Genomic DNA, 26,888 nt, shown 5'->3' with positions numbered 1-26,888 from the left:
CAGGGCAGCGACGAAGCGATCGACGTCAGGCGAAGGGAAAGCGAAGAAAAGAAACGAACAGCGGCCATGAGATGCAGATGCAGCTTTAGGACCAGATTTCAGCGCACAAAAGAAAATCGATCTCGGGAAGTGCTTTTCTTTTTCATTTCGAACGCCGCCTATCAGAAGAGATTATTTTTTTTTTGTAAAAAGAAAACCGCTCAACAGAAAAACTCCACCTGCTCCACGCTCGAACAAAGAACATGCTCTGTATGCTGAATGAGGACGTGCGCGATGGTGTGTGAAAATAGGACGTAAACGATCTGTAGATAATCATACGTATCCGGCCCCTCCGTTTCCTGCGCTAGCTCTCTTCTTCTCTCCGACGGTTTGTCCCTCAGACGTCCTCCTGGCCGAGTACCTGGAGTCGCTCGCAACCCTCTGGTCTCCTGTCAGTACAGCCCTCTGGGTAGTAGATGCGGGTGGCTGGCCAGGCGGCGGCGGCGGCAGATGATCTGGGATGATCGTGTTCGGGCCCGCATAGGTCTCGGCACGAGGCGAAACGGTATATTGCTGAGAGCGTCTCTGCTGCTGCGCCTGTGGCGGGTCCTGTCTGCGCATACTGAAGCCCGTGGAAGGTGTCGGGCCTGTTTGCGCAACGGAGGGAACGGGCGCGCTCGAATTTGCGACGGGCCGTTCCGCTTTCTTCGACTTGGTGGGGAGACCGTTTGGTCCCTTGACGACTTGCTCGGGCGGGTTCAGGCTATCGCGTCGAGCATGACGCTGGTGTATCGCCGCAACAGGAACGGGCTCTTGCTGAATGGAGTCAAACGAATCATTTGTGGGCCGGGATGGAGGAGGCTTGTTGTGCTGATGCACGGACGGTGGTGGCGTAAGCGACTCTTCAGAGTAATTAGGCTGTGCGCGTCTGGACGTCGCCGATCTGAACAACTTGCTTAGCCTGCTCTGCGGTTTGACCTCCTCCGGATTTGGGTCACCGTCGCCACGATAGTCCAATGTCGGTACGATGAGCCTGTACTCTGTTGTGGTGCCTGCGGGATCGCCACGCTCATTCTCGCAGTTGAGACGAATATCCAAACCGCCACGTAAGTTGACCATATACTTCGGATTGTTAGGAAGCACTATCGTGGGGCGCCGCATGAATGGATTCGGCCTCTCATTTGCTGGTCCACGAGCAAGATCACTCTCAGAAACATGCTCAGCTCCTCGCGCTCTGCTGATGTCGGCGGACCCGCGTCTCACAGCATCAGTGCTTGCTCGCCGATTGTAGTATTCTGGATCGTGCATACGTTGATTGAACGCGACTGGTGGGTGCGAGACCGAGTTTCGCTGACCACGTTGACTCAACCGTCGAATAAGACCAGCGCCGGGTAAACTGGGACCGCGTCCGAGAGAGAGTGATCGTGTCAAACCAGGTCTCTGCTTGTACGATCCGTCTGGGGTCATAGGAGGGCTCGGCGTCGGCGGCGGCGTCATCTCAGGTTTGTACTCTCTGATCGAGCACCAGTTCCTTCTGGGCAGCAAATGCTTGTTGTTTCTCGCCTTGTTATTGACGTCCTCGGAGAATATGGGCACCATGTCTTCATCTGTTTCGTCGTCCAGATGGTGCACCTTGTTGCGCTTGTTCAGCACGTCAGCAACCATATCCGCGGGTGGCGTGTTTACAATAGCAGAGGAGATGACGTTGGGCATGTAGCGGTGATCTTGGTCCTTGGGTATACCAAGAGTCTTGTTGCTGTAAAACTGCCCAACGGCGCAAAGATGCACGTCACCACTCAGAATCGTTATTCGAACCGAAAGGTCAGCAGCCAGTTCCTGCAATTCCTGGATGAACCAGTTGCGCTCGTCCTTGTGGTGCTTGGCCGTCCAATGGTCGTCTAGGTCGTCCAAGATTTCCGCGCCCCCGTCGAACTTGTTGACAAATCCGCCAAGAACGCCGGTACGTCCGAGTGCTTTGACAGGATCCATCAATCTCGAAGTGAGGATGTTTTCAAGAAAGTTTAGGCGTGGGTACGCGATAGGCTGCATTCATTATTAGCGTCAAGATCACAGTCGAAAGCAAGTGGAAGAAGCATACCACGCCAAGCAGCACAAGGAGATGGTGCGTCTCTCCCTTAACGATCTCCTTTCGTAGTCGTTCGAAAACCAAATCCCACGTGCCTTGCGACAAAATTTCGTCCCTCGTCCGCTCCGTCCTACAATCCAACGCCAGCAAGGCTGTCCGTCGTCCCAGCCACATGAACAGGCTTCGGCTCAGCTCCGTGATATACGGTCCTCGCTCCGCGCCGAGCAGCCACGACGGCTCCGTGGCCTGGTCCTCGATCGGCAGCGACTGATGTTGGAAGAGCATGTAATACTTGAACGCAACGTTGCCAATGCCGCTCATGACTGGGCATGACATCGTGTGGTCGGGATAGCTACCAAAGCCGTCGATGATGTCGTGATCGTCCCACATGTTGATCATTGGAATCTGCGAGTTGGCGAGTCCAAACATGCCCTGGGAAAACCACATCGAGTACCGATTGAGGTAGAACTTTTCCAGCTCCTCTTGCATCTCCGCCGTGAAGGGCGCGTTATGCTTGTAGTGTGGATTCTTGGAATTGGCCCATTCGCCAAAGTATTTCGTCTGCACTGTCGCGGCGTCCATGTAAATCTGGTCACCGCCACCAATCATCGCGTGGAATGGCCGGGTCTGGTGCGCGTTCAGTACGTCCCGCCATAGCGGATCCGGACCTGAGAACTCGTCCGGTTCGACGGAGAGACTGAACCCATTGCAAGTGTGAAACATTATGTTCATGGTCTCACCACGGGCAGGAACCCAAAAGCCGACCGCAGGTCCGCGGTTGATACGGTACGCAAGGCGGAGCTGGCGGTCCGAGAGCCCAATTTCAAGATTCCATTTCCAGAATGTCACGCCGCGTTCTTTGTATAGAACGTAAGCCGGTATGTCTTGGAATTTGCCACGAAGCTCGCCGTCTTGGCCTACGGAACGCAAGCCTCCCGTGGTACCCTTTCCAGAGGGTGGCTGCAGAGGCTGACTCCGTTGCTCCTCGAATAGACCAGAATCGTCTTCGATGCGCGAGAGGTCCCTTTTCTCGTCCAACGTCTCCACGGGCTTGACATACAGTGTCTTGCCAACTCGGGACATCTTGATCTGACCTGCGACGGGGTCTACGTATTCCGGCGGCAACTGTTGCCCACTTGCCTCGTCGATGTGACCAGGTGGTGGTGGTAATAAATCGACAGGTTGCTTGAAGATTCGTAAACTGGGCGGCGTATCATATCGTGACTTCGAGTCGAGAGTCACGATCATGATGCTGCCCGTCCAGACATCCTTGTTTGGCGTCTGGGACGACTTCCGGAGACCTGTAAAGCGGAGGAGAGGACCGCATTTGAGGTACAACTGCGGCTGGAAATACGTCTGCTGCCCCGGTTGTGGTTGCTGGTACGAAGTCTGATGGGTTTCGGCGCGTCTATTGGTAGTAACAGGCTGTTTGGCAGCTGGTACAGCAGCAGCTGAATCTTGGGCAGCAGCTGTACCCTCTCCCGCTCCAGGACCCATAGATCGTCGTCTGGACGTAGATGAAGGAGGGGGCTTTTCCCACCAAGCCCTGTTATCTTGCACTTTTGCAGCAGGGATTAAAGGCGCCGCGGATGGATCCTGTGCAGCTTGTGCGGTATCTGTAGCCCCTATACTAGCAGTCTGCGCGTCCTGCCTGTAGTCCCTGTACCTGGGACTCTGGTATCTGCGGGCGTGGTCCTCATTATTGTGGAAATGCAAGTGGTGGTGGTGTTGTTTTGAATCAGCCGCTGGCTCATAAGCATCAGGTGCAGAGTATTGTTCCTGGGCAGGCATCGAGTCGCGCCGCTTGTTCCGCTTAAAGATGCTCTTCACACGGCCAAGCACGCCGCCCGAGGATGTGCCTCTGAATTGAGCATCGACGTCTTCGTCGCGACCGTAGCCATGAGGAGGGTAGTCTTGCTGCCGTTCCGCGGACATCATCGGCTTGTTGTAGCCAGACTCCACATAGTCGGGATCTGCATCAAAAACACGACCTTCGCGAACCGATCTCTGGCGAGCTGGCGGTTGGCTGTATGGGTCGGAGACAGCCCGGGTGTCGTGGGGAGGGGGCTTCGAGAGGACGCGAGGTTGTACGCCATCCGAACGCCGACGGCTGTCGTTTCTCACAACCGAATAGTCTTGCAAAGGCTCTGCTTGGTTGGACAGCCTTGCGCGAGCTTGTCTGCGCATTTCAGACGGCGAAAGAGCGCTTGTCGAGGCAGGCGGAGCTTCTGTCCTGTAGTCCGTTCTTGTCGTTACCGATCTTTCTAAAGGCCTGCTCTGCGCCGGCTCGTCGGCCACATTGGGGTCTTCGGTATAGCGGCCAGGTCTCTGCGCCGTGGTCGCATTCCCCCCACTGTTGCTGCTATGCACTGGTCCCTTGCGCCGACTTGCCGCCAGCCGCTCCTCGGCCTCGAGCAGTCTCGCGCGCTTCTCTTCCTTGCTCATGTCTTGGCGCATTCCGTTCACAATCGACTCTACCTTCTGCAGCGGGGACCGATCGGAGGCGAAGTCGGCCGAGTAACGGAGAGCCGACGAATTCGATTGTCTGCGGGCGGTGTTCGACATGTCAAGAGTCCCGAGACATCATATAAGCTGCGGACGGGCGACGTGAGACCGCGAGTAGAACGGGGACGGCGAAAATGACGCTGGCCGACGAGGTCCGACAGCTTGTGCGACTGCGCGAATTGGGCTGGCAATGACGCGGGCACGAGATTCAAGCGGACATGCACGATTGGCGCAGCGTAACACAAAGGGACGAACGCGCGGACAAGGGAACGAAGGGTTCAGATGACGTGAAGAAGGTCTGGACGGCGGTCCCAAGATGCAGAGGAGAGCGAGAAGGGATCAGGTGGCAGCAGCGAGCATCTGTACCACGCACGTCTTGACTTTTTTACCTGCCACTCGACTTTCTTCGCAAGCTCCAGCCACGATCGTCGCCGGGCCGGGGGCGCCGCAAGTCAGCGGCAACGCGGAACTGGTCTGAGCGGACCCCGTTGGCGCCCCCACCCACCGTCTTCGCGCCTCAACGGTGCCCGAAATCCCCTTTCTCTGCCTGATCCTGCTACCCAGCTTCGTCGACGTGCCTGGGCGCCAGTGGAACGTGTCGGACTGGCGTGGTACGCTTCAGGTGAGACCGCGCGGAAGAGAAGGGAGGACGGGCAAGCCGACGCTGCTGACGTCCACACGGCGTCCTGGAAGCGCTTCCTGCAAAACCAAGGTCGATCCTACAAGTACACGAAGACACGTTGTGCACCATAGCCTGACGTACATGGACGCCACCTTGCTGGACAAGGGCCTGTGGGCAAACAGGCAGAAGAACCACCGCTGCTTTTGGCCCACGACGACAACACATTTGACCATTTTTCAAAGCATTCGGACCAGCACCCAAGACTGCTTACACGGACATCGGATGCGACGCAGCCAAGGCAGCCCATGATGCAAGACGAGGTCCTCGCAGCGGGGGAAGAAAATGCGGCATTGACGCACCATGTCACGACCAGCGCAATTCAGCATGGCGGCTCAGCCAGTCTTGCACATGTTGCGTCAACAAAGCAATGAGCAATGTGAGCATATCTCTTTTCAGAATTTCAGCTGCATTCAGAAGATCAAGCTGGGAACTCGTCGTAGTGGAATCACCTCTGTCCTCTGTCTCGCTTGAATAGACAGGCGTGGCCATTACTGTATCCTCACCAAGGCATAGAACTGAGTCGAAACCCATTCTGAACCCTATTGGATTTGCGTCTGGAAACTGGCTCTCAGTTCATCTGATCAGTCGCATCAGACCTTGTGGAATTAGAGGCTTTCAAGCAATATGAGCAATTATCATGAAAAGCGAATCTAAATTTAGCATCAACCCAGCAGCTGTATCTTCATACATCATGGCGTGGAACGCTTCTGGACTACGAACTCTGGCCACTTTCCTTTTCAAGCAGCCAACCAGCTATCGGAGGCAGACGTCTCTTTAAGAGGCTCTTTTTGCGTGAGCCAACGATCCACATCCGGCCGCCCAGCCTAATGCAGCTCGCCTGCTTCGAAGCTCCCCATGCATGCTATATTACCTGGCGGCGAAAGGCCCTCCCCTCCATCCCACAGCCTGATGCCAATTTCCAACCTTTCTGATTTCTCTTTTCGACACCGTTCCCCGGATTTCCCACGCTTCCTTTCCCATCCTTCATGTTCATTTCTCGCTGTGACCCACAATGTCGCCCATCAGCCTGCTTCGCGTTAGGCTGATTATCAAGTCAATTGTCGTCATGTTTTTATCTTCTAGTCACGGAGCACTGGCTTCAAGCTCGCTCATATCCAGGAGCGACCCGTCCAGTATCCCGGCGGACGCGACCGGTAATATTGACAATGCCGAAGATCTGTACGGCTTTGGCGTGCGAATGGGAATCTACGTTCAAGCGCTCGCCTTCCTCATCGGCTTCTTCAACGTCCTGCGTCTCGACCCCAAGGCACAGTTCTCCGGTGTCGTGATCGCCTTCACCATCCTAGTCCGCTGGTTCATGCGTCTAAGCAACCGGGACATCTCTGTAGCTGAACTGTGGGTTGGCCTCGCGCTTCTGCTGCTTGTGTCCTCATCCGGCATGTGGCTACTGTTCTTCACTCTCGAGACTCAGCGACGGAAATGGTACCGCAAGGTGCACGACAAACGACAAGCCTTCGCAGAAGTGACCAAGGGCCAGACGCTCAATATTCTTCAGGCGCTCGTAGTCTTCCTATGTACGGTCGTCGCAAACTCGTACTTTTCATATTGGATCATCGCTACAAATCACGTTGACAATTATCCACCTGCAAACGGCACTCAGAACATAATCTGGCTCGGCGTACCAGTGTCCGTCTCGTCAACTTGGGTCAAAGTCGTCATGATAACACAGGCCGCGCTAGGTACCGCATTCACTGCTTTTCCCGCGTTCGTCTATGTGCTCGCCGCAGCTTTCGCTATGATATCATACTGGTTTCCCAGACAAAGCAATATGTCTCCGTTGCTTAACACGGAAGAAGAACTGGATAAGAGAACGAGACTGGAGACCAAGAGGTGGGCTTGGGGTTTTGGTGCCGCGCTGTTTCTGATGTGCTTATGCCTGTCTTTGAGCGTGGAGCTCACACTGAAGGCTGCGGGGCTAACACCAGAGATGAGTTTACAAAGACCCGGGCAGCTGCTGCCTCTTATCGCCGGTGCGACGTCATGCGTTTCGTCCGCGGCCGACACGTTTGGAGGTCAAATACCGGTGCATAGAGAGCATCGCAGAGGGCAGTCGAGCGTATTTAGGTCATTTACAGCCCAGAGGAGTAGTAGCCGAGATGGTTCGGGCTATGTGGAGTTGGAGGATACGGCTGGGAAGGAGGACAGACAGGACACTAATGAAGGAATACATGCCACTTCACCAACGCCCACCCCTCCTAGGCACGACCTTCAGAATATTGACAATGGGCCTTTTGTGAACACGTATTCCCATACAACCAGTGGAAATCTACTTCAGCATGACAACAATGTCGTGCCGGGAACCAGCTATTCCGGGATTTCGCGATTCTATACAAATCAAGGACGGGCGTCCACGTCTTACTCACAAACATACGGAGGAGGGCCCAGCTATACACAAGATTTACCCGCGTACTCGGGTGTGTCTCCTGTTTACAGCAATAACTCGTCGCCATATACGGGAGGCTACAATCCGCGCAAGTGGAATTCGCGATACGAGCCGTTCCGAAGGATGCTGTGACGTTTTGAACGCAAATTTACTCATATAGATTCTTGTTTTTTATTAAAGGGAGCAATGTATCCTATCCTCCCCCCCTTGAACGCAATGCTCTTAGCGGATAGTGTTCGGCTTAAGTGGAATACATTTACTGTCGGCATCGGAGTGTTTGCAAAAAAGGTAGCAAATGCCTCTCAAATCCTATTACGTCAGGATCAATATTTGCGAAATTGTGGGCTTATTCGCAACGAAGGCCGAACTCAGTGACGGTGGGATAGCGGTCCAAGATATTTTTCTGCTCGTCTTTAAACGACGATGGAGAACCATCGTCGAGGTAGAGCTTCCATCTCACCAATAATTTTCTACTTATTTTGACCGAAGGAAATAAAAATGGCGAAGTGGCTCCGATGACGAGGATCATCACCCGAAATTCGGTCAGAAGTGCGCACCGCGCATAAGTTATACAGAGTCCGTGAGAATGGCGTCCCATAGTTCTCAGGCTCTGCCATTCTTGTAATTTATAATCTGAAAAGCTGGCGAGATCCGTGTGTTACCCGTCGAGTTCACTCAATTCGAAATAGTTCCATCACGGGATGCAAGACACACTAACCTAAATGAAAATCGAACGGCGGCATGTTTACGGCATATTTGACTCATATGAAAAGAGTGGCCAAGTATCTACTTCTAAACTCTTCAATATCCTCATCAGTGGCATGTACATGTGACTTTGGACTTTTGTCCATGTTCTATCGAGGAGCTTGTCAATCCGAGTGCCATCTAAATATTCTTCAACTTATGCTTCTACAAAGTAAACACGCTTGTTCTTATGTACGGCAGAGAGCACCGTCATCCCGTATATACCACCTCTCACTACCTACACATGCTTCGCACCAGAAGACGTCTGTTGGATCTAGTTTCCTCTTGATGGAAAGCAATCTAGGATAGTTGCTGCCCCAGAAGGCATTCTGATAATTCGGCTCATAAGGGCTAGCCTACACAGTCGTCAGATAAAAGGGACCCCAAGAATTGATTCACAGCGGAGCAAATACCTCATTGACGTACGAGCCGGTGTCTGGAGCAAGTTTTCTTAGGGCTGCTGAAGTGACATTGGTGAGATTCTCAATTGCCGCACTTTTGGCGGTGGTGTTGAACGGCGACCAAACGGCACCTACAACTATTCCAGATGAGATTGCAGCCAAAGGTAAGAGACGAGGAAACACGTACTGGAATGGACATAGCCAACCCGCCATGCCGGACATGCTGCGTTAAAGTCTGCGGGATACGCGTGTGTTCCCGGGCCTGACACACCATTGAAAGCAACACCACCGGTCCCTGCCGCTTGTTTAATCAAGTCGGTGAAATTCGGATGATTCAGCGCCTTCTCGTCTAGAATGCGAGAAGCAAAAGCAAGGTCAATACCCATTGGAGTGGCATCTACCTGTTTACTCCACCAATCATAGAATGAGGGCCACTCTTGTATCTCTGTCAGAGATGCAAGGATATCTGAACCGTACGAAACATTAAAATGCTCTGCGATTGGTGCAAGATAGCCCCTTGTGTCTATGCTTGACTGATTTAAACCCATGAATTTCCCTGAGAATGACCATGAAGTGGACTCATTTATCGGAGGTACCACGCTGGCATACATCGTTATGCCCGCCGTCACAAGCATTGTCATCTGAGTCGCCATGTAAGTAAGTGCACTCCAAAAAGCATCATTGACTAGTGTCGGACTCGAAAATCCAAACGTCGTGCTCGTTATGGGTATGGACGGGAATGTTTTGACAGTAAAGTTGAGAACGATCCCAATGGTTGAGCCGCCGCCTCCTCGAACCGCCCAAAATACGTCTGTGTTCTGACATGCGCTTGCTGTCACGATATCCCCATTTGGGAGTACAATGCTGAACTCGAGCACAGCGTCAGTTGCAAGCCCTTTTTGGGAGCTGAAAAGCGTCTGTCCACCTCCTGTAAGAAAGCCGCCGACTCCAACGCTCGGGGCGCTGCCGACATGAACCATTAGGCCATGTTCATTTGCAAGAGCCAGAGCTGCGCCATTGTTCTCACCAGCTGCCACCGTGATAGCAGGGCCCGAATAAAAATTCAAATCGTCCGCTGGAAGAGCACCACATGTTTGGTAGGCCTCGTGGAAACGCGTGCCTCTAAGGTGGCGTGTCCAGATCGACAAAGAGTAAGGCGCAGCGGTCCTACCTCGGAAATCATGTCCTGTCCCTTTGACGACGAGGCGGACATTATTATCTCGTGCGAATTTAATACCGGTCTGCACATGCTCGGGCTTGCTGGCATTGACAACATAAATCGGGTAGCCGTGTCCCGTACAGGGTGCATTTGGATTCGGCAAGCAAGTGTCGTTGCTCCAGTTGTTTTCACCAACGCTCACGGGATCATCCGCATGGAACTCCCACGATGTCGTCCATAGCTTGGTGACTTCTGCGCACGTAGCGTTGTCGTAGTTTGGTCGGTCAGAGTGGCACACCGAAGCTGGTGGAATAGCGGCGATCAGATTGCCTTCCAGTGTTTCGTTCAAAGACAACCACGCACTTTTCGACGGCCAAGAGTCGGATTCGGGGAAAGCCTTACAGCAGTTGAGTGAAGCACTTCTGTCGCTGGCGAAGCACGAGGTAAAAATAGAAAGGAACCACAATCTTTTAAGTGCACGCATTGCAACGAACAATTGCGCTTTTGTAAAGGAGGTCGAACGTGATGACCTCACTCTCCAGGCATACCAACGCTTTATGTAGGAACACACCTGCAGTCCCAGTTCCTGAACGATCTTCGCTTTCCCCGCATCCTCCTCTAACCCCGGCCATCACTACGCCGAAAAGGCACTCAAGGAGTGTGCAGTCGTTTGGGCTCGTGCGCCGAAAGAGATGTAACCTCAATTCGACGGTGCTTTGGAGAAAATCGTAGCTTCTGCTCAATGGAATACTAATTCCAGAGGAGTACTTCCATGCTACCTGCCACACTTCCTAGCGGCCAACGAAGCGCAGGTTTTGCGTCAGCGGCATTTCAGTAGAATTACCCTAGGCATTTTAGCTTGCGTTCAGAGTCTATTCTTTCTAGTCGAAATTTACCTGACATACGATTCTGAAGATGAAGCTTTCTGTCCCTTGGAGGAGTCTCGAAATGCGTCAAAATTGGCATCACATTAGTCGTGTGGATAATTGATTGTCCATCAAATGGAGCAAAACGTCTTTCTTTGTAGGAATGCGTATCAAGCATATCGTAAGGACAATTTGCGATTTCAACTTCACCTGGAGGGCTTCTCCATCGTTTAATACAGTACTTGAGATGGCCCCTACTCACACCTACGTATTTCAAGGAAAGTTCTTCGTCATGACCTTGATTCGCCGCGTACAAAGCTATCTTTTCATTTCGAAGTGACCATGGCTTACACACATACTGTGTCATACGGGCTCCACTACTCTGATGTCGAAATCCTTCAGGGGCTGGGCCGCTCTCCACTTCGCCAGCTCGTCGCTAAAGTGATTCAGACCTTTGGACCAAAAACTTCCTGTGGCCAACTTCCTCTGCGCATCGGCTCCGCCGGCAGCCATCTGAAACAGGTCGCCTTCTCCATTGAAGTAGCTGGGCGGGCAGGTTTGCATCGTCGCGAAAACATGAGCCCCATCCACGATCTTCCTGGTCCAAGCCTCTTCAGCTTCCACGGTGGGCTGAATCACCAGGTTCGGCGTTCCAAACGCCTTGGCGGCTTCCGAAATGATGAAGGCGATGTGCTGCGCGAGCTCGTCGACCATGGCAACCTGGTTTGGAGTCGCGCCTGCTTGAGACAGGCCCAACAGAAAGAAATTGGGTAGCCCGTTCGTCTGAATGGAATGCAGCGTCTTCACGCCGTCTTTCCACTTGCCGCTGAACGTCATCCCGTCTTTCCCAGTCACAGTCATTCCTAGTCTGTCAGCCGGCGTCGCGCCGATAGGAATTTCGTAGCCCGTGCTCAGGATCAAGACGTCCACAGCATACTCCCGTCCGTCAAAGTATGGTCCATTCGGTGTCATCCTATCCAGCCCGCGACCATCCGTGTCGACCAGGGTCACGTTCGATCTGTTAAAGCTCTGGAGATATTCGTCGTGGAAACATGGCCGCTTACACCAGCCCGGATACCACGGTTTGAGACGGTTTGCGGTTTCTTTGTCCTGCACGATCGAATCCACCCTTGACCGGATCCTCTCTTGTCTCGCCAGATCGAGGAGTTTCATTGCGTTGACGTACTGCTGACTCTCGGCAGGTGACTTAGGACCTGCTTCGTTGCCTGTAATGCCGGCGTAGGTTGGGAATGTGGTCCAACCATCTCCAACCAGGTCCACCGCGGGTTGATCGGCAGTGTTTGCCATGAACGCGCTGAAATTCCTTCGTCGTTCGCGCTGCCACCCTTTCCGATCCTTCACCTCGCTCCACCACTTTAAATCCGTCTCCTGCTGCCCCCTCGTGTCGACGGACGAAGGAGTTCTCTGAAAAACGTAAACACGCTTCGCCCACTTCGCAAGCTCAGGAACGACTTGAATGGCAGTGGCGCCAGTCCCCACAATGCCTACGGTTTTGTCCCTTAAGTTCACAAGATCAGGCTGTTCTTCGGAACCACCGGTGCATTTGTAATCCCATCTTGAGGTATGGAATACCTTGCCTTTGAAGTCGTCGAATCCCTGAAGACGAGGCAACTTGGGCCAGTTGACAGTCCCACCGGCTACAAGGAGGAAGCGAGAACGCGCGGTGATCCGAACTCCTTCCCGACCCTTTCTCGAAGATTCAATGGTTGACACCCATTCCCCTCGCGTTTCGTCCCAAGTGGCAGCGACTATCTTTGCTTGAAACAAGGTCTTGTCTGTGAGGTGATAATGGTCCGCAATGTTCTCAGCGTGCTTCCTCAACTCAGGCCCATAAGAATATTTGTGCTTGGGCATATAGCCCAGTTCTTCCAACAATGGCATGTAGATATAGCTTTCCACATCACACATAAGACCTGGGTATCTAGACTTCGTCAACATATACAACTCAAGCGTTTCAGAGCAAACGTACCGGTTGAACCACCAGGTTCCTCCGAAGCCACCGGCTGAATCCACTAAGCGGATGCTATCAACATCCACACCGGACTCAATCAGGCGAACAGCAGCGAGGAGACCGCCATAGCCGGCTCCAAGAATAAGGATGTGATAAGAGTAGCCGTCCACGATTGATTCTTCACCATAGTCGGGCTTAGTGTCGTCAACCCATATATCCTTGCCGAATTCGCGATACCTTTCGGATTCGGAAGTGGCTATGAATTGCTTGAGGCCTTCTGGTCTGATCCGTTTGAGACGCTCCTCTTCATACTTATCGAGTATGGCTTCGGCATTCGGCGCATGCGCTATGTTCTGGCTTGTGCTGATGCCATTGATTTCAGCCAGTGGCATGCTTTCTTACAAGCGATTGCTTTTTCTTTTCAAGAAATGAATGATGTTGAAGATCTATGATAGCAAGCCTCTCTCGGGTCAATCCCACAGGACGGTAATAAGAATCCAAAGGGAGAACTCGAGATGTCACAGTAACCGCCTGAACCGAGTCATGCACCAGATTCAGCGATGATTCTCAGATAAAAGTTGCCCTTGATCCAGGCGTTGAGTACTATAACCTCGGACTTGGAATGCGTTATGCTTGTTTCTCGATCTAGCTTCGGGTAAGCACCAATGTCAAGCTGCTTTGGCATGTCCTTTGCCTGCCTAGGTCAAAAGGTGGGGTGCAAGTGACCAAATAGCGATTTCTTGATGATCGGTAGAAAAATTGCAGCTCATGCGAACTGCTACCCCGATAACATGCGTTCAAGATGTACTTTACGTCAGGAATTTCAAGTACCTGGTGTCTTACGGCTGCAAAACCATGGTTACGGCATAGGACGCAAGTCCCCATATACACGGGCTTTCACGTTTACAAACACACAAAGTTACACCAGGAGGCTGCGATGAAGAAAGCTGTGGGCAGACTTTGTACGTCGGGGACCAGGACCTCGGATATCGAGGGGTTCGGTTTTGCAACAAATGAATGTGCGACCAAGAGAATCCTGAGACATATGATTGAACGACACAGACAAGCTTAAGCACCGTCTATTTGGCCCAGTGAATCCGATCAGGTCCAGCAATACCGCTTCACCATGGGTCAAGCTGAGGTACTATAAGTTAGAACTGTCCATGACTTCGAGATGTCGAAGCGATAACTCTAACGGCAACATTTTCATTGAGGTATGTTGTTCCCGGGTAATATAATCGGAGCCTGACTTGGATGCAGGACAACAGGTCGTGCGGGTCAACAAACACTCTTGACACGTTCACGACGCGAGCTGTACTGGAGCGTAGTCCCAAGAAGACATCACTTCCATCCATCTGGGCGAGGATCAAACTTGAACGCTTCACTCCTTGGCCGTTACCGGAACATTCTCATTTCGAGGGGCAGTGTTTGCAGCGCTTGCCCTTTGATTGGTGGGGCTTCTTACGGGTCCCGTTGCCCATTCGGCCACATCGGGAACCACATCGATACCCGGCGGACGTCGCTGACCGCAAGAGAATTCGATATCACTGTGAGAAGGCCGCAGAGCCGCTACACAGCGCCGGCGAGCACCGATAGACTTTGGAACTTTCCTTTTTCTCTAAGAAAAGAAAAAGGATGTCCTCACCGCAGGAGGATGACGACTTTTGGCTCTTCGGTTACGGGTACAAAAGTTCCCCTCTCCACCCCCCTCTTTCCTATCTCCCATCCGCCATTGCGACATTGCTTTGCTTACACGGATGGACATAGAAGCTTGATATGGAAACCGCCTCCGCACTATGGTCGTGATGTCCAAAAGAACACGCGTTTTGCCAGCCTGGACTGGGATGGCTGACATGTGGTGCTTCAGACAAGCGCGTGCCGGGATACATCGAAGGGTACGTCCGCCGGTTTTGGCAAGTAAGTTTTTTCGAGCGTCCGACGGAGACGACGACGGAGGGGGGAAAGGCAAACCCCCTCTGGCCCCCAAGGAAGAGCCAGGCTGCTAAGCACGACGCCAGGCCAGGTAAGGGAGAAGAATGCCCGTCGGGGGCGCGAGAGGTTTTTGTTGCTGAACGTCGACGCCGGGACCACAGCGAGGATCACCGGGGCACGCCGGAGGCGCCCGGCCGCGTCGTGACGCTGATTGCCCGAGAGCACTATGACACACTGACCGACCACGTGGGTTGCCCTCCCTTTCCCACCGCACCAAGGACGACGAGCGAAGGCAGAGCGAGACCAGACGGCTAACAAAGGAGCGGGCAGCACTTCTCCGCGCGCGACGAGCGCGTCTGGGGCGCCGCGTACCACATCCCCGCGCCGCACGTGGCCGAGGTGAAGGCGTACCTGGACATCCGGGAGATCAACGGCTACTCGATCGAGTACGCGGCGTTTGCGCCGGCGTCGTCGTCGTCGTCGTCGTCGTCGTCGTCGACGGGCATGACGAAACCGATCCGCTGCCTCGTCTACATCGGGCTGCCGAACAACCCGCAGTTCGTCGGCCCGCAGGACCCGCAAGAGCTCGCGCGGCACATCCTGCGCTCAAAGGGCCCTAGCGGCCAGAACAGGGAGTACCTGTACAACCTTGAGCGGGCTCTCGCGTCGCTGAGCCCGGAGAGCGGCGACGGGCACGTCAGCGACCTTGCGAGCCGGTGCAGGGCGCTCGAGGCAGAAGGGGGCTGGGAGGTTGAGACGGGCGCCGAGCTTGCGCCGCTGCACCGAGTAGGGAGCACGGAGGAGCAGGAAGAGGTCGAGAAGATTGGGTAAGATTGTTGCCAAAGCCAAACCATCGCTTTTTTTTCATTTTAAGTCGCAATACTTCCCCTTCTTCTATCGCGGAGGAGGGTCCGCAGAATGATGCCAGGGAAAGAGAAGCATGAGAGACGAGGAGCAACAAAGGTACAACTACAAGGGCCCGATTTTGTTTCTCTTTTTTTTTTTCGTTTTCAAGATAAAGGAAAAAAAGAGCAGAATTCGTCAATTTAGACTCCTTTCCGATGAGGTCGGTGGTTTTCAAATATAGACAAGAAAAGACATGAAACAAAGAAACTGTTGATAGAAGCAACATAGATGCGGCTTACCCACACCAAGGTCTATCACGAGTTTTGAAAAAAAAAATAATGGAACGTCGAAGCAAACTTGATAAATGAAGCTCTCGACCCGTGGCGCCTTTATCCATGCAAGCTGTTGGATATCGCAAATCTCAATGCTTTCAATGCCGAAAGAAAGAATGTTTGTGAACGCCGATTTTCTCATATGTCTAGTCTTCCATCAGGTCGTCCAGCAGTCCCTTGTCCTCTCCCTCAACAGCAGGACTCGTAGCTGCGGTAGCTTCGTTCGCATCGCCGTTCTCGTCTTCGTCCCCTCCCATAATGTCGTCTAACAGATCATTGTCCGCATCCCTATTCTCTGTTGGGTCTTCATCAGCCGGCTTGGCCCCATGTGTTTCTCCATTCTTTGCATCCTTCTCGACATGGTTCTTTCTCGCCATCAAGCCACGAAAGTAGTCGTTACTTTTCGGTCCAGTCGGTTCGTCGGCATCCCTTTTTGCTGCGACCTCATGAGTGCGCTTGCTGAATCCCAGGCCACCACGACGTCCACTGTGGCCGCCCCGAGGTTGGGCAGGACGGTGCACTGGTGCACCGAATCCAGAAACGGCTTTCTTCTCAGCCTTCTTAGCTTTGTCTGTCTTGGGCTTCTCCTCTTTGAGCTCCGCCTTTTGCTTCATCAGCTCTGGCACTGTTCCAATGCGCAGCTTGTGGTCTTCCAGCTCGTAGTTTTCTAGGCCCATCTGCGCCTTACCCGCGCTCGCGACATCAACGTATTCAACAATGGCGCCGGCGTGATCCGGGCGGAGAGTAAGCTTCCTAATCGGGCCGTATTGCTCCGCGAGCTTCTCGAGACGCGCTGCGGTCACGGTGTCTGGCACATTCATGATCGCGACGGTGCGTTCCTTGTGGTTACTCGCGTTCGTCTCTGGTTCGCCGGTCGAGCTTACGGGCGCAGCGGAAGCACCGTTCGTTTTTACGGACGGTGAAGTAGTCGCGTCTGGCGTCGGGCTCATCGTGCTTCCTCGGTGGATGCTCGTCGCTGTCCGGCTGGCTTTCTTGCTTGAAACTTCCACATGCAGCTTGCGATTCTTAAACTGAAACTCGTTGTACTCCTTGGCAGCTCGCTCAGCACCCTCCTTTGTTTTAAACACAACAAACGCGGTGCCTTTGCTCTTGCCCTCAATGTTTCGTGGAATGCGTACAGACTCGACCTCCCCGGCCGATTCAAACAGCGTCTTGATCTCGTCCTCTTTGGCATACCAGTATACGTTGCCGACAAAGACTTCCCGACCCTCTGACTGAGCACCTTCACGATGTCCCGCTTTGTTGGGGTCAGAGATCGCGACGACGAGTTTGTACTTGCCATCGATCAACGTGTCGTTGAGCTGCGTGGCCTTCGCAGCGGCATCGGGGTCTAGGAACTGAACGTACGCAAAGCGACGTTTGGCGTTCGCCTTGAGCGACGGCATGCGCACGTCAACAACCTCTCCACAATTGGCGAACAGGTTCTTGAGGTACGCCTTGTCCGCCTCGGGAGGGTAGTTGGTCACAAAGAGCGTGCATCCAGTGCCGAATCGGACGCTTAGTTCAGACCCCTGAAACGTCTTGCCGGACTTCATGAGCGAATACGCAGCCTCATCTTGCGACTCGAACTCGATGGTGGCAGTCAGGCTGTCCTTCTCGTGAACGAGGTTGATGCTCTTGATTGTTCCGCAGTCGCGGAAGAAGTGCTTGATCTGGCCTTCGGTGGTCTTCAGCGGAATGTGCTCGACGATCACGGTCGTGTGCTCGCGATCACGCTTCGGCTGCGACGTCTCCGGCAAGGAAGTGCCTTTGGCGTCCGGTTCGGCAGACTTCATCTTCTTGGTAGCCGTCTCATCCACGGCGGATTCCTTGCCCTCTCGCTTTCGCTTACCGCCCGTCGCAGACGTGTCTGCCGTCGCTGATGCAGACTGCGAATCGCTGGCATCCTGCTGCGCCGCTTGCGCCGCGGCTGCCGCCTCTCGCTCTCTTCTTTTGGCGATCCTGCGATTCGTTTCCCGAGCTAAGATGACCGCGCGTCGAAGCTCGGCCACAGACTCGTGATGTTCACAATGGTTTAGAAACATGGGCACCAGTTGCTCGGGCCAGTCCATGACGTCGACATGCTCAAGTGCCTGCTTGAGAACTGCGGTAGCGAGTTCGGGGCAGCGCAGCTGCGATCCAGGTTCATTCGCCGCACGCATCGAAAACTTGGCCCACACGACCATCTCCCACATGTAATACCTGTACCAGAAGTCGTATGAGTGGACCTGGTTCTTCATGATCTCCTTCCAGCTGTCGCGTGCGACCTCAATCTCGCCCTTCTGCATCATGAACTTTATGTAGATGCGCTCGAGCCGGTAGTGGGGGTCGCCCATGTACTTCTCGCCATATTTGTCGTGCCCAATCTTCTTGACGTGCTCGAGCGCAGAGCGGATCGCGACTTCCGCAATGTCCAGCTCGTCCTCGGTCGCGCCTGGCGCGAAAGCACGTCTCCGCAGCCCGCCGCACCACGCCACGTACACTTTCATCAGCTCCTCCATGCCGCCCACGTCCAGGAGACCGGTCGACGTCGCGCGGTGCTTGATGTTTTCAATCTCCGCGAAGGGACGGCCCTCGAGTTCCATCGTCAGCAGCCGGTGAGCCCACAAGTCTCCCGACCAGGGGCAGTGCCGCGTCGCCCTCTCGATGACTGGCATGACCGAAGCATCTGGCGTCGATGAATCGCTGATGAGATAGTCGACGTAGTCGATCCAGAAGGTCTGCACGGATGGGAAACGCGTCGTGGCGCGTTCGTAGAGACCTCTGATCATGCGGAAGCTGAAGACGCCTTTCTTTTGCAGCTCCCACGCTAGGTAATCCGTGTAGGCCTGATACTCGGCCGTCTCGTCGCGGCGATCGACGGCGTGCTGGATCGCGAGTTCGTGCTTCTCGCGTATGCGCCAAGCCGTCTGCGCACCACTGTTTCTCGCCATCTGTGCCATGATCTCCTCGTAGTTCTTTGCGTCGTGGACCGACAAGAAAGAGCCAAAGCTTTGGTACGTGTCCTGCCACGTGGCGTGCGCCTCAGAGAGTCGCTCCGCAAACTTCTGCTCGATGTTGATCAGCTTCTGCTTGTCCGGCCACTTTTCATGGTCCTGGATCAGCACGCTCATGTACTGGTCCCAGACAAGATGGCTGTCGTTCAGTCGGAAGTGCGTGTTTGCGACGGCCTGTTCCCAGATGCGTAGCATGGGAGCCCATTTAAAGTACTCCTTGCCAGACTGCACGTCCTGAGGTGACCAGCTAGCCGTCGCGGCGGCGTCTGCCATGCCGTACGCAGCCGCCCACAAGAAGTACGCGTAGTCCCCGTACTTGCGCCAAAGACGTACAGAACTGGGTTCGTCCGTGACGGCGCGCGCAAACAGGTCCATCACGCGCAGCCGGTCGTCGTTGTTAGTCGCGAGGGCCATCTCGTCGTCCAGCCACGAGACCCAGAGCGACTCGCCAAGGGGGAAGATTTGATCCATTGTCTTACGGGCATTACGCAGCTCCTGCAGAAGCTCATACTCGTGGGGGCTAGCTCCCTTACCAACATGCACAGCTAAGCCCTGCTGCAGCAGTGTGATGAAGCGGACGTGCGAGGAGTAGTCGAACGGATTTGTCACGAGGTGGTTGCCCAGTTCATCGAGGAGACTGCACTCCTCCTGCGTGAGAGAATGTGAACGGTAAGAGCGCCGCTCCTGCGTCGCTGGATCAGTCATGACGATCTCGTTCGACGACCGAGCGGAAAGGGCCGGCCGGGGCAAGTTCTGGAGCGTGTAACTGCGCGAGGACGTCGCGTCGCGTGATGGCAAGGCAGGGCGGGTGGCCGCGTGCTGGGATTGCTGCATCGATGCGAGATCTGGATCGTGTGGTGAGCATACTGGGACGTGGACGACAAGGCGGTGCCGCGGAGGCGCATACATACCCGCAAGCGTGTCCATCTGTGGGGTCGACCCGTGGCGCTGCAGGGACGGAAGCTGCTGCTGCTGGTGATGGTGCGGCTGGTGGTGCGGCGCGTGGACCAGCCTTGGGTCAGACGCGAGCACGCCCGGCGACGGCGACGGCACTGGAGCGGAGGACGCGGCAGCGTAGACCGGCTGGGGGCTCGGCTGGGCATACATGAGCTGCTGCTGGTTGTGGTATGCGGCATTGTGGGCGGCGATGGCGGGCAGCGACTGATCGGCGGCACGAGGCGAGGGCGAATACTGCCGGCTCAAGCTCGAAGACTTCCGCTGCTGGACGGGCGGGCGCGTGGACGGGCGACGGACCGGCGTCGAGGACTTGGAGGAAGGCGCGGTGGGTGGAGGCGTGTCGCCATCGGCCGGCGACTCGGCGGGCGAGAGCAGCGAGTTGATGTCCATCTACGGCGGCGACAGCGGCAGGCGCAGACGACCGGGCGTTGAAGAGGCTCCTCCCTGTCCACGGCAAGCGCAACGGGCAGGGCGACGCTGCAGGACCATGGAACGCAGCTCAGCGAAGGCGCAGAAGACGCATTCAAGACGGGAGGGGAGCTGCACAACCACGATTGCGGGAGATGCGGATGTGGATGTGAGAGCAAGGACGAGGACGAGGGCGAGAGCAGGTGGCCGAAGTGCAGGAGCCGATGCAGGCGGCCGCACGTCAGGTTCGGATTGGGATGTAGAAGGCCGTGTTTGGCGTCACCGCGCGATGGAGAAAAAAGTCGCCCGTCAGGACGGGACAACGTACGATGACGAGCAGGCTAGCGGCGCCAGAGCACGGCGCTCCAGAGGCCCTGCGGAGTCCCTGGCGGATCGGACTGCGTGCGTGCCGCAGCAGAAAGGGGGGACCCGCCTGCTGCTTGGTTGGTCGGGCAGCGGGTCCGCCCAGCGCCCAAGGAAGCAACTCCGCGCTCTGCCATTCCGCTGCCCCCGTGCGCCGGACGCAGCCGTGCTTGCCTCTCTGCACCGCGTCGCCAACGTCGGTCACCGTCCACCACGCACCTCTCTGACCTCTCTCTCCGCCGCAAGCGGTCCCGCTGTACCTGCGGCCACGGCCGCCGCTGACTTGCTGCTTCGGCTGCTGCTCCTCTGATCGCTGCTCTCACCCGCCGGCCGCTCGTCGTCGGCAGGGGCTGCCCCAGTGCCCCAATTCTTCTCCCTCGCTCCTCGCGTCCTTCCGGCACGAAAAGACGTCGTCATGCAGCGACGCCCGCCCTGCCTGGACGTGTCCGCCCTGGTCTGTTCTAGATTGTGACAGGCGTGTTTCCTTGCCATGCGCCAACCGCAGGCCAGCAAGTCCTGAGGCAGCGTTTGTGTGGCGTCGATCCGCTTCCTCATTCGGCCTAGTCCTCTCCCTCGGCACCGCATCCTTTTCGTCCAGCTTTGCATTGTCGACACGTCGGGCACCTTTTCTGTTCATCGTCGCCCGCATCATCCTCTTTCCCTCGACGACGTTCCAGCGCATACCACCGCCTTGTCGTGAGGTTGCTCTTGCTCGTTGCTCCAGCACCTGCGCCGGCAGCTCAACGACAACAACAACAACCATGCCAAAATATAAGTATCCCCTTGCCCCGTCCTCGCCTCGCGTACAAAAGGTACTGACCCTGCGAACTCTTCTGTAGGTTTCTTCCCCACGCTGCGCATCACCCACCCGCCGTGTATGTCGCGTGCTCGCCCTGACCACGAAGCAAGGTGACTACTGCGATGTCTACCTTACGCACGATTCGATGAGCGTGCGTAAGGCTCACAACAGCGGCCGCAACCACCTCCGCAACGTCCAAGACTACTATCAACGTACGTCACACGCCCATCCCTTCCAACCCTTGTGCATGCCGGAAAGGGTGTTGCCTCCAAGCTGGTTGCTAACTCGCCTCTTTGTTTCGCTATGCAGAAATCGGACATGAAAAGGCACAGAGCGTCATAGACTCGATCACGTCCTCGTACGCGGACGCCGGCCAGGCGGCGCAGAATCCCATGCTGCAACAAGGCGGTATGATCGGTCCCATGCCCGGTGCCTCCTTCCCGACGAGCGGTGCGGCACGTCCGCCCTTTCCATTTCCAGGTAAAACTCTTTTTCTTCTACTCGGGCCCGCCGACACCAGTTCCGCCAACGACTGAGAAGAATCCCTCGCCGGCCACACGCTTCAGACGTTCTCTAGACTAACCTCAATCCCTCTCTTGTATACAGGTCAGCCAGGCGCGCCACCTCCAATAAATTTTTCCGGCCCACGACCCGCCGGGCTCCCCGCCCATCTTCCTTGGCCGCCTCCGCAGATGCCTTTCCCCCCACCGCAGGGCATGCCAGGAATGCCTCCGTTTCCCCCACCAGCGGCAGGCTCGCCACCGCAGGGCATGCCTCCATTCCCACCCCCGGTCGCTCCAGGAATGCCGCCTCCGCCGCCAGGAGCCAGCTTTCCGCCTTTTGGAGGACAGTCAGGCTCACCTAGCGGACCCCCACCTCCAGGACAAGGCTTTATGCCTCCGGGGATGGCGCCACCCGGAAGTGGACCTCCTGGACATTGAGAGGCTGAATGACGAATCTTGACGCTAAGATGAGGATATTTTTTTTCCTTGTGGCAGAGATTGTAGGAAGCAAGGCACGCATGCACGTGTTCGTTTCTCGCGGTCAGGAAGGGTCGGGACGACTCACGCGCGAAGTGAACGGAAAGACGCCACGAAATTGCATGTACATGTAACTCGCGGGGCCAATTGAGTCAGTCAGCAGTGTAATTAGAGCTGCAAACTCTTGGTGACGCAAATAGAGTTGCGGCCTTGGACAGGACTTGTGCTGTTGTACCAGCAGAAGCTTCACGGGCACATGGAAGAAATAAGAGAAGAAAGACAGATCCATACAGCATTTCTATGCAAGTATCACAACTTCTGCTCTCGTCCGTGATCCGTGACTTCGGTTGTCCTCCTTGTCCAGCACAGCCCGTACGCAGTCTTTGAACAAAACATTCACACAAAGTTGGCTCTTGTGTGGTGTAAAGCCAACAGCTTCAAGGTAGGAACAAAGGTCGCTTCAGAGACAGAATCATTTCTAGAGAATGAGATTGCCAGGTTCTCCAGCAGGAAGGCGATCACGAGACCAGCCAGCTTGAAACTCTACCTCTGTCTAGCTACCGTACATTTCCTTACCCCCACCCCCGCTTTACGATCGGCCACGGCCGCCTATTTTCGGTCGGAATCCTGGCGCCCACTGACAGTGCTACGCGTACGAGCGAACACACATATTCGCTCTCGCACGCATGCAACGTTGAGGCCAGTGCACTGTACGCGGGCCCGTTCGCAGGTCTGTTCACGACGGGTTGGGGAGCAAAAAAATAAAATAAAAAAATAAAAAGAAGAATAAAAAAACCACGTGCGGCCAAAGGAACGTTGAAGGCCAGGAAAAGAAATGAGAGTACGTCTGGGGAATGGCCAAGCGATAGGTCGCGCGGTCTTTTTTTTTTTTTCTCTTTCCGTTTCATCATCAGTTCGTTTCCACGTCGCCATCCTTTGCTTTTTGGCTGTTTCGACCCGACAGCTCAGGTGATAGGAGAGACCTTGGGTGCTCACCGTGCCGGTCGCTCGCAAGCGGTAGCCGTGGAGCGATGCTACGCGAAGCGCGGGTCATTCTGCAGCGAGGAGGAGGAGCAGGAGGAATCGAATGCGTCAATGGGGCAGCGTCATCTCTCGACCAGGCTTCCTTCTCGTCTTCGATCCTGCTCGTCTCGCCCGGCTCGACGCGCCCGCTACGGCGGCTCATTTATGCTCGCTGTGAGTGCGGGCCAGCGCTGGTGCCGTGGATCCGACGAGCGGCAGCCCGTGCGTGGGCATCGAGCGGGAATGCGACGCGCCCATTGGCCAACCCCACAACGCTCGGAAGCGGATGTTCGCTCGCTGCACAACTCCTTATGCATCGTGCACAACTGTCTTGTGCCCCCTCTCGCTGCCCGTCTGGCCTCGGGCTACCCTGTCCCATCTCCCATGCTTTAAAAGGGCCACCAGCGTTCTCCTTCCCCCGTCGCAAGTGTGACCGAAGCGTTTCGACTCTCGAGGCCTCTAAATCACCTTGCGAAGCGGGGGCTGCAAGGAAGCGAGATCGCCTTCCTACAAAAGCAGAAAGATCAAGACAAGAGAAGCCCTACGCTCGTTTCTCCTCCAGCAACGACGGGATCTACCAATCGCCGTTGGCCTGCCTGACCCAAGCCTTTTTACTTTCCCCCTTTGCCCTTATCCGACGCTTCGCCTGTCGACCATCGCACTTGTTTCTTACCTCCACACGCCGCCCCCCTTGTTTCGTCCGAGTTGGCGCGCTGACGCGCGCCCAGCGCGGTACTTACCGACCCACGACCGAGGGCCACCATGGCTGCGTCTGAGCCTGAGAAGCAGAACGTAAACGCCCCCGTGGACCGCGACGAGGACTCGTCCGAGAAGCGCGCGGCCGAGTCAGAGTACACGACGAATGGCGACGTGGACAGAGACGTCGAGAAGCTGAGCCCCACTGAGGAGACCCAGACGGTCGAGGCTACCCAGCCCGAGTCGAAAGCCCAAGACGTGGAGCAAGTCGACGCCGACATTGTCGACTTTGACGGGCCGGATGACCCGGAGAACCCATACAATTGGACCAAGAAGCGGAAGTGGATCAACGGCGGCTTTCTGAGCTTCTTGACCTTCATCACGTATGTCTAGATCTTTTTGTGTCCTACGTGGTGGAGCGCTAAACCTCTTCCCCCTTAACTGCTTCTCAAACTCCAACCCCCCCCCCCCTCTTTTCCCCCACACCCCTGCTGCTGGGTAACCTGTGTTGACGTGAGAAAACGACAGGCCTCTGGGGTCGTCGATGTTCGCCCCCGGCGTTCCAGATGTGCTCCGCGAGTTTCACACCACGAACGAGACGCTTGGATCCTTCGTCGTGTCCATCTATATCTTGGGATATGCGTTTGGCCGTGCGTAACCCCAGGGTCTCCCGCTGTCCGGACCCGTCCATGGCTTTTGACTTACAAGCTGACCGAGAAATCCGTAGCACTCTTCATCGCGCCCCTGTCCGAGATGTACGGCCGAAGCATCGTCTACCACGTGACGAACGCGCTCTTCATCGCCTGCACCATCGGGTGCGCGGCCAGCTCCAGCTTCGGCATGCTCATCGGCTTCCGCTTTCTGGCCGGCACGTTTGGCTCGACGCCCATCACCATCGGGTCCGGCACGATCTCGGACATGTTCAGGACCGAGGAGCGCGGCGCCGCCATGTCCATCTGGAGCATCGGCCCGCTCCTCGGCCCCGTCGTCGGCCCCATCATCGGCTCCTACCTGTCCGAGGCGAAGGGCTGGCGCTGGGACTTTTGGTTCGTGGCCATCGTCGCCGCCCCCGCCGCCCTCGGCATGGTCTTCTTCCTGCGCGAGACGTACGCGCCCGTCCTGCTGGAGCGCAAGGCCGCGAGGCTGCGAAAGCGGACGGGCAACATGAACCTGCGTTCGAAAATGCACCACGGCCTCACGCCCAAGGAGTACATGGCACGCTCCCTGATCAGGCCGACGAAGATGCTGCTCTTCTCCCCGATCGTCTTCTTTCTGTCCCTCTACATGGCCGTCGTGTACGGGTAAGTTGCTCTCACAAAGCCAGGTGGACTATGCTGTTCAAACGGGCGCGGAAGCTTGAGCAGTGCTCTCCCTCTTTCCTCCCACCCTCCCCCCTTCCTCTCTCTCTTTTTCAAAGAAAAAACCTTACTAACTTTTGGTTTTCTTCTTGCAGATATCTGTATCTCCTCTTCACGACCATCACCGGCGTCTTCGAGGGCAAGTATCACTTCTCGCCCGCAAACGTCGGCCTCGCCTATCTGGGCATCGGCATCGGCATGTTCGGCGGCCTCTTCGTCACAGGCCTGCTCTCCGACTCCATTGTCAAGAAGCTGTCCGCGCGCAACAACGGCGTGCTCAAACCGGAGTACCGCATCCCGCCCATGATCCCCGCCGCCTTCTCCATCCCCATCGGCCTCTTCATGTACGGCTGGACGGCGAACTACGGCGTCCAGTACGTCGCGCCCATCGTCGGCACGAGCTTCGTCGGCCTCGGCTTGATCACCACCTTTGTAAGTTTTCGCCGTCCCACACGCACGTCTGCTCGTGCCCCGGCATCGCCCTTGCTGACGCGGCCCGCCCCAGATGCCCATCATGACGTACCTGATCGACGCGTACACGCGCTACGCCGCCTCCGTGACGGCGGCCAACACGGTGCTGCGCTCGATGCTCGGCGCGCTTCTGCCGCTGGCCGGCCCAAAGATGTACGCCGCTCTCGGCCTGGGCTGGGGCAACTCCCTGCTCGGCTTTATCGCGCTGGCCATGGTCCCTTTTCCCTTCGTCATCTGGAGGTACGGAGAGGCGATCAGGACGAGAAGACCCCTGAAACTTTGAGCACGCTCACTCACTCTCCCCACGTTTTCTTTTTCTTGTTTTCCCCCCTTCTTTAGATACGCGGGTTTCCCAAAAGATGGGAAGGAATAGACGGTAGGAGAACGAAAAAGAAAGGTCACTGAGAAAAGTAAGAACGCTTCTTCTTCTTCCTTCTTCTTCTTCTTCTTCTTCTTCTTCTTTTTTTTTTTCCCTCTCCTTCCCCTGCCGAAAAAAAAGAACATGTGAATTCATTCGGAGCATAGCGTCAAGGTGGAAGGGCCGACAGGAGTTAAGCCAGTTACGGGACATACACACACACACATATATATATATATATATATATATTTGTTTCTCTTCTAGAATTTAGAACCTAGTGGGCTACATTCTTAGCGAGAAATGAGGAATACTCATGCCAACGTGCTTTCAGGGACCCCCAATTTTTTCTTTCTTTTTATTTCGTACGACCCCCTCCTGATTGCAAAACTCACCGCGTGAATCTCATCGCGTCGTATCTTGGTTCTTGGTCTAGAATTGCGGTCTGACCTGAACGCCGGCAACACCTTTTTGCGGGGAGGTGGGGTATCCTTCGCTCCGGGTAACTCCATCCAGAAAGGGAAGCTCTTCCTCCTTCAGCAAAACATGTTCTGCGCAAGCGTTGAAGTACGTG

At 55.5% G+C, this 26,888-nt stretch overlaps 7 protein-coding genes across 8 annotated transcripts; 4 read left to right on the top strand and 3 right to left on the bottom strand.

Moving 5' to 3' along the window:
* Positions 1–121: 121 nt before the first annotated feature.
* On the bottom strand, positions 122–4,911 carry PV09_07524 (uncharacterized protein). Its single transcript, XM_016361301.1, has 2 exons — positions 2,078–4,911; positions 122–2,022 (listed from the first exon to the last, which is right to left on the bottom strand). The coding sequence occupies exons 1-2, from the start codon at positions 4,628–4,630 to the stop codon at positions 313–315; spliced, it is 4,263 nt and encodes a 1,420-aa protein (XP_016210876.1). The 5' UTR covers positions 4,631–4,911; the 3' UTR covers positions 122–312.
* A 1,353-nt stretch (positions 4,912–6,264) lies between these two features.
* Positions 6,265–8,000, top strand: PV09_07523 (uncharacterized protein; the record flags this gene model as incomplete). Its single annotated transcript, XM_016361300.1, has 1 exon — positions 6,265–8,000. The coding sequence occupies one exon, from the start codon at positions 6,265–6,267 to the stop codon at positions 7,786–7,788; it is 1,524 nt and encodes a 507-aa protein (XP_016210875.1). The 3' UTR covers positions 7,789–8,000.
* Positions 8,001–8,448: 448 nt separating this feature from the next.
* On the bottom strand, positions 8,449–10,501 carry PV09_07522 (uncharacterized protein). The gene is made up of 3 exons (XM_016361299.1): positions 8,989–10,501; positions 8,814–8,938; positions 8,449–8,756 (listed from the first exon to the last, which is right to left on the bottom strand). Exons 1-3 carry the CDS (start codon positions 10,442–10,444, stop codon positions 8,589–8,591), a joined length of 1,749 nt encoding a protein of 582 aa, XP_016210874.1. The 5' UTR covers positions 10,445–10,501; the 3' UTR covers positions 8,449–8,588.
* A 3,769-nt stretch (positions 10,502–14,270) lies between these two features.
* On the top strand, positions 14,271–15,945 carry PV09_07521 (the record flags this gene model as incomplete). Of its 2 annotated transcripts, XM_016361297.1 has the most annotated exons (6): positions 14,271–14,480; positions 14,566–14,597; positions 14,666–14,715; positions 14,817–14,821; positions 14,892–14,976; positions 15,061–15,945. In XM_016361297.1, exons 1-6 carry the CDS (start codon positions 14,434–14,436, stop codon positions 15,559–15,561), a joined length of 720 nt encoding a protein of 239 aa, XP_016210872.1. In that variant the 5' UTR covers positions 14,271–14,433. The 2 variants fall into 2 exon arrangements, with proteins under 2 accessions (XP_016210872.1, XP_016210873.1); XM_016361298.1 differs by having other exon boundaries at positions 14,817–14,976; positions 15,061–15,561.
* Positions 15,563–20,548, bottom strand: PV09_07520 (uncharacterized protein). The gene is made up of 2 exons (XM_016361296.1): positions 19,816–20,548; positions 15,563–19,749 (listed from the first exon to the last, which is right to left on the bottom strand). Exons 1-2 carry the CDS (start codon positions 20,249–20,251, stop codon positions 16,055–16,057), a joined length of 4,131 nt encoding a protein of 1,376 aa, XP_016210871.1. The 5' UTR covers positions 20,252–20,548; the 3' UTR covers positions 15,563–16,054.
* A 1,028-nt stretch (positions 20,549–21,576) lies between these two features.
* On the top strand, positions 21,577–22,372 carry PV09_07519 (uncharacterized protein; the record flags this gene model as incomplete). The annotated part of the gene is made up of 3 exons (XM_016361295.1): positions 21,577–21,643; positions 21,741–21,911; positions 22,038–22,372. 3 exons carry the CDS (start codon positions 21,577–21,579, stop codon positions 22,370–22,372), a joined length of 573 nt encoding a protein of 190 aa, XP_016210870.1.
* Positions 22,373–23,828: 1,456 nt separating this feature from the next.
* On the top strand, positions 23,829–26,543 carry PV09_07518 (uncharacterized protein). Its single transcript, XM_016361294.1, has 5 exons — positions 23,829–24,513; positions 24,659–24,780; positions 24,858–25,431; positions 25,584–25,920; positions 25,994–26,543. The coding sequence occupies exons 1-5, from the start codon at positions 24,197–24,199 to the stop codon at positions 26,240–26,242; spliced, it is 1,599 nt and encodes a 532-aa protein (XP_016210869.1). The 5' UTR covers positions 23,829–24,196; the 3' UTR covers positions 26,243–26,543.
* The last annotated feature ends 345 nt before the right edge of the window (positions 26,544–26,888 follow it).

Source organism: Verruconis gallopava, assembly GCF_000836295.1.
Source record: "Verruconis gallopava strain CBS 43764 unplaced genomic scaffold supercont1.30, whole genome shotgun sequence".
Classification (NCBI taxonomy): Eukaryota; Fungi; Ascomycota; class Dothideomycetes; order Venturiales; family Sympoventuriaceae; genus Verruconis; species Verruconis gallopava.
Note: the sequence above shows the minus strand (reverse complement) of the source record. Positions and strands in the feature narration are given on the sequence as shown.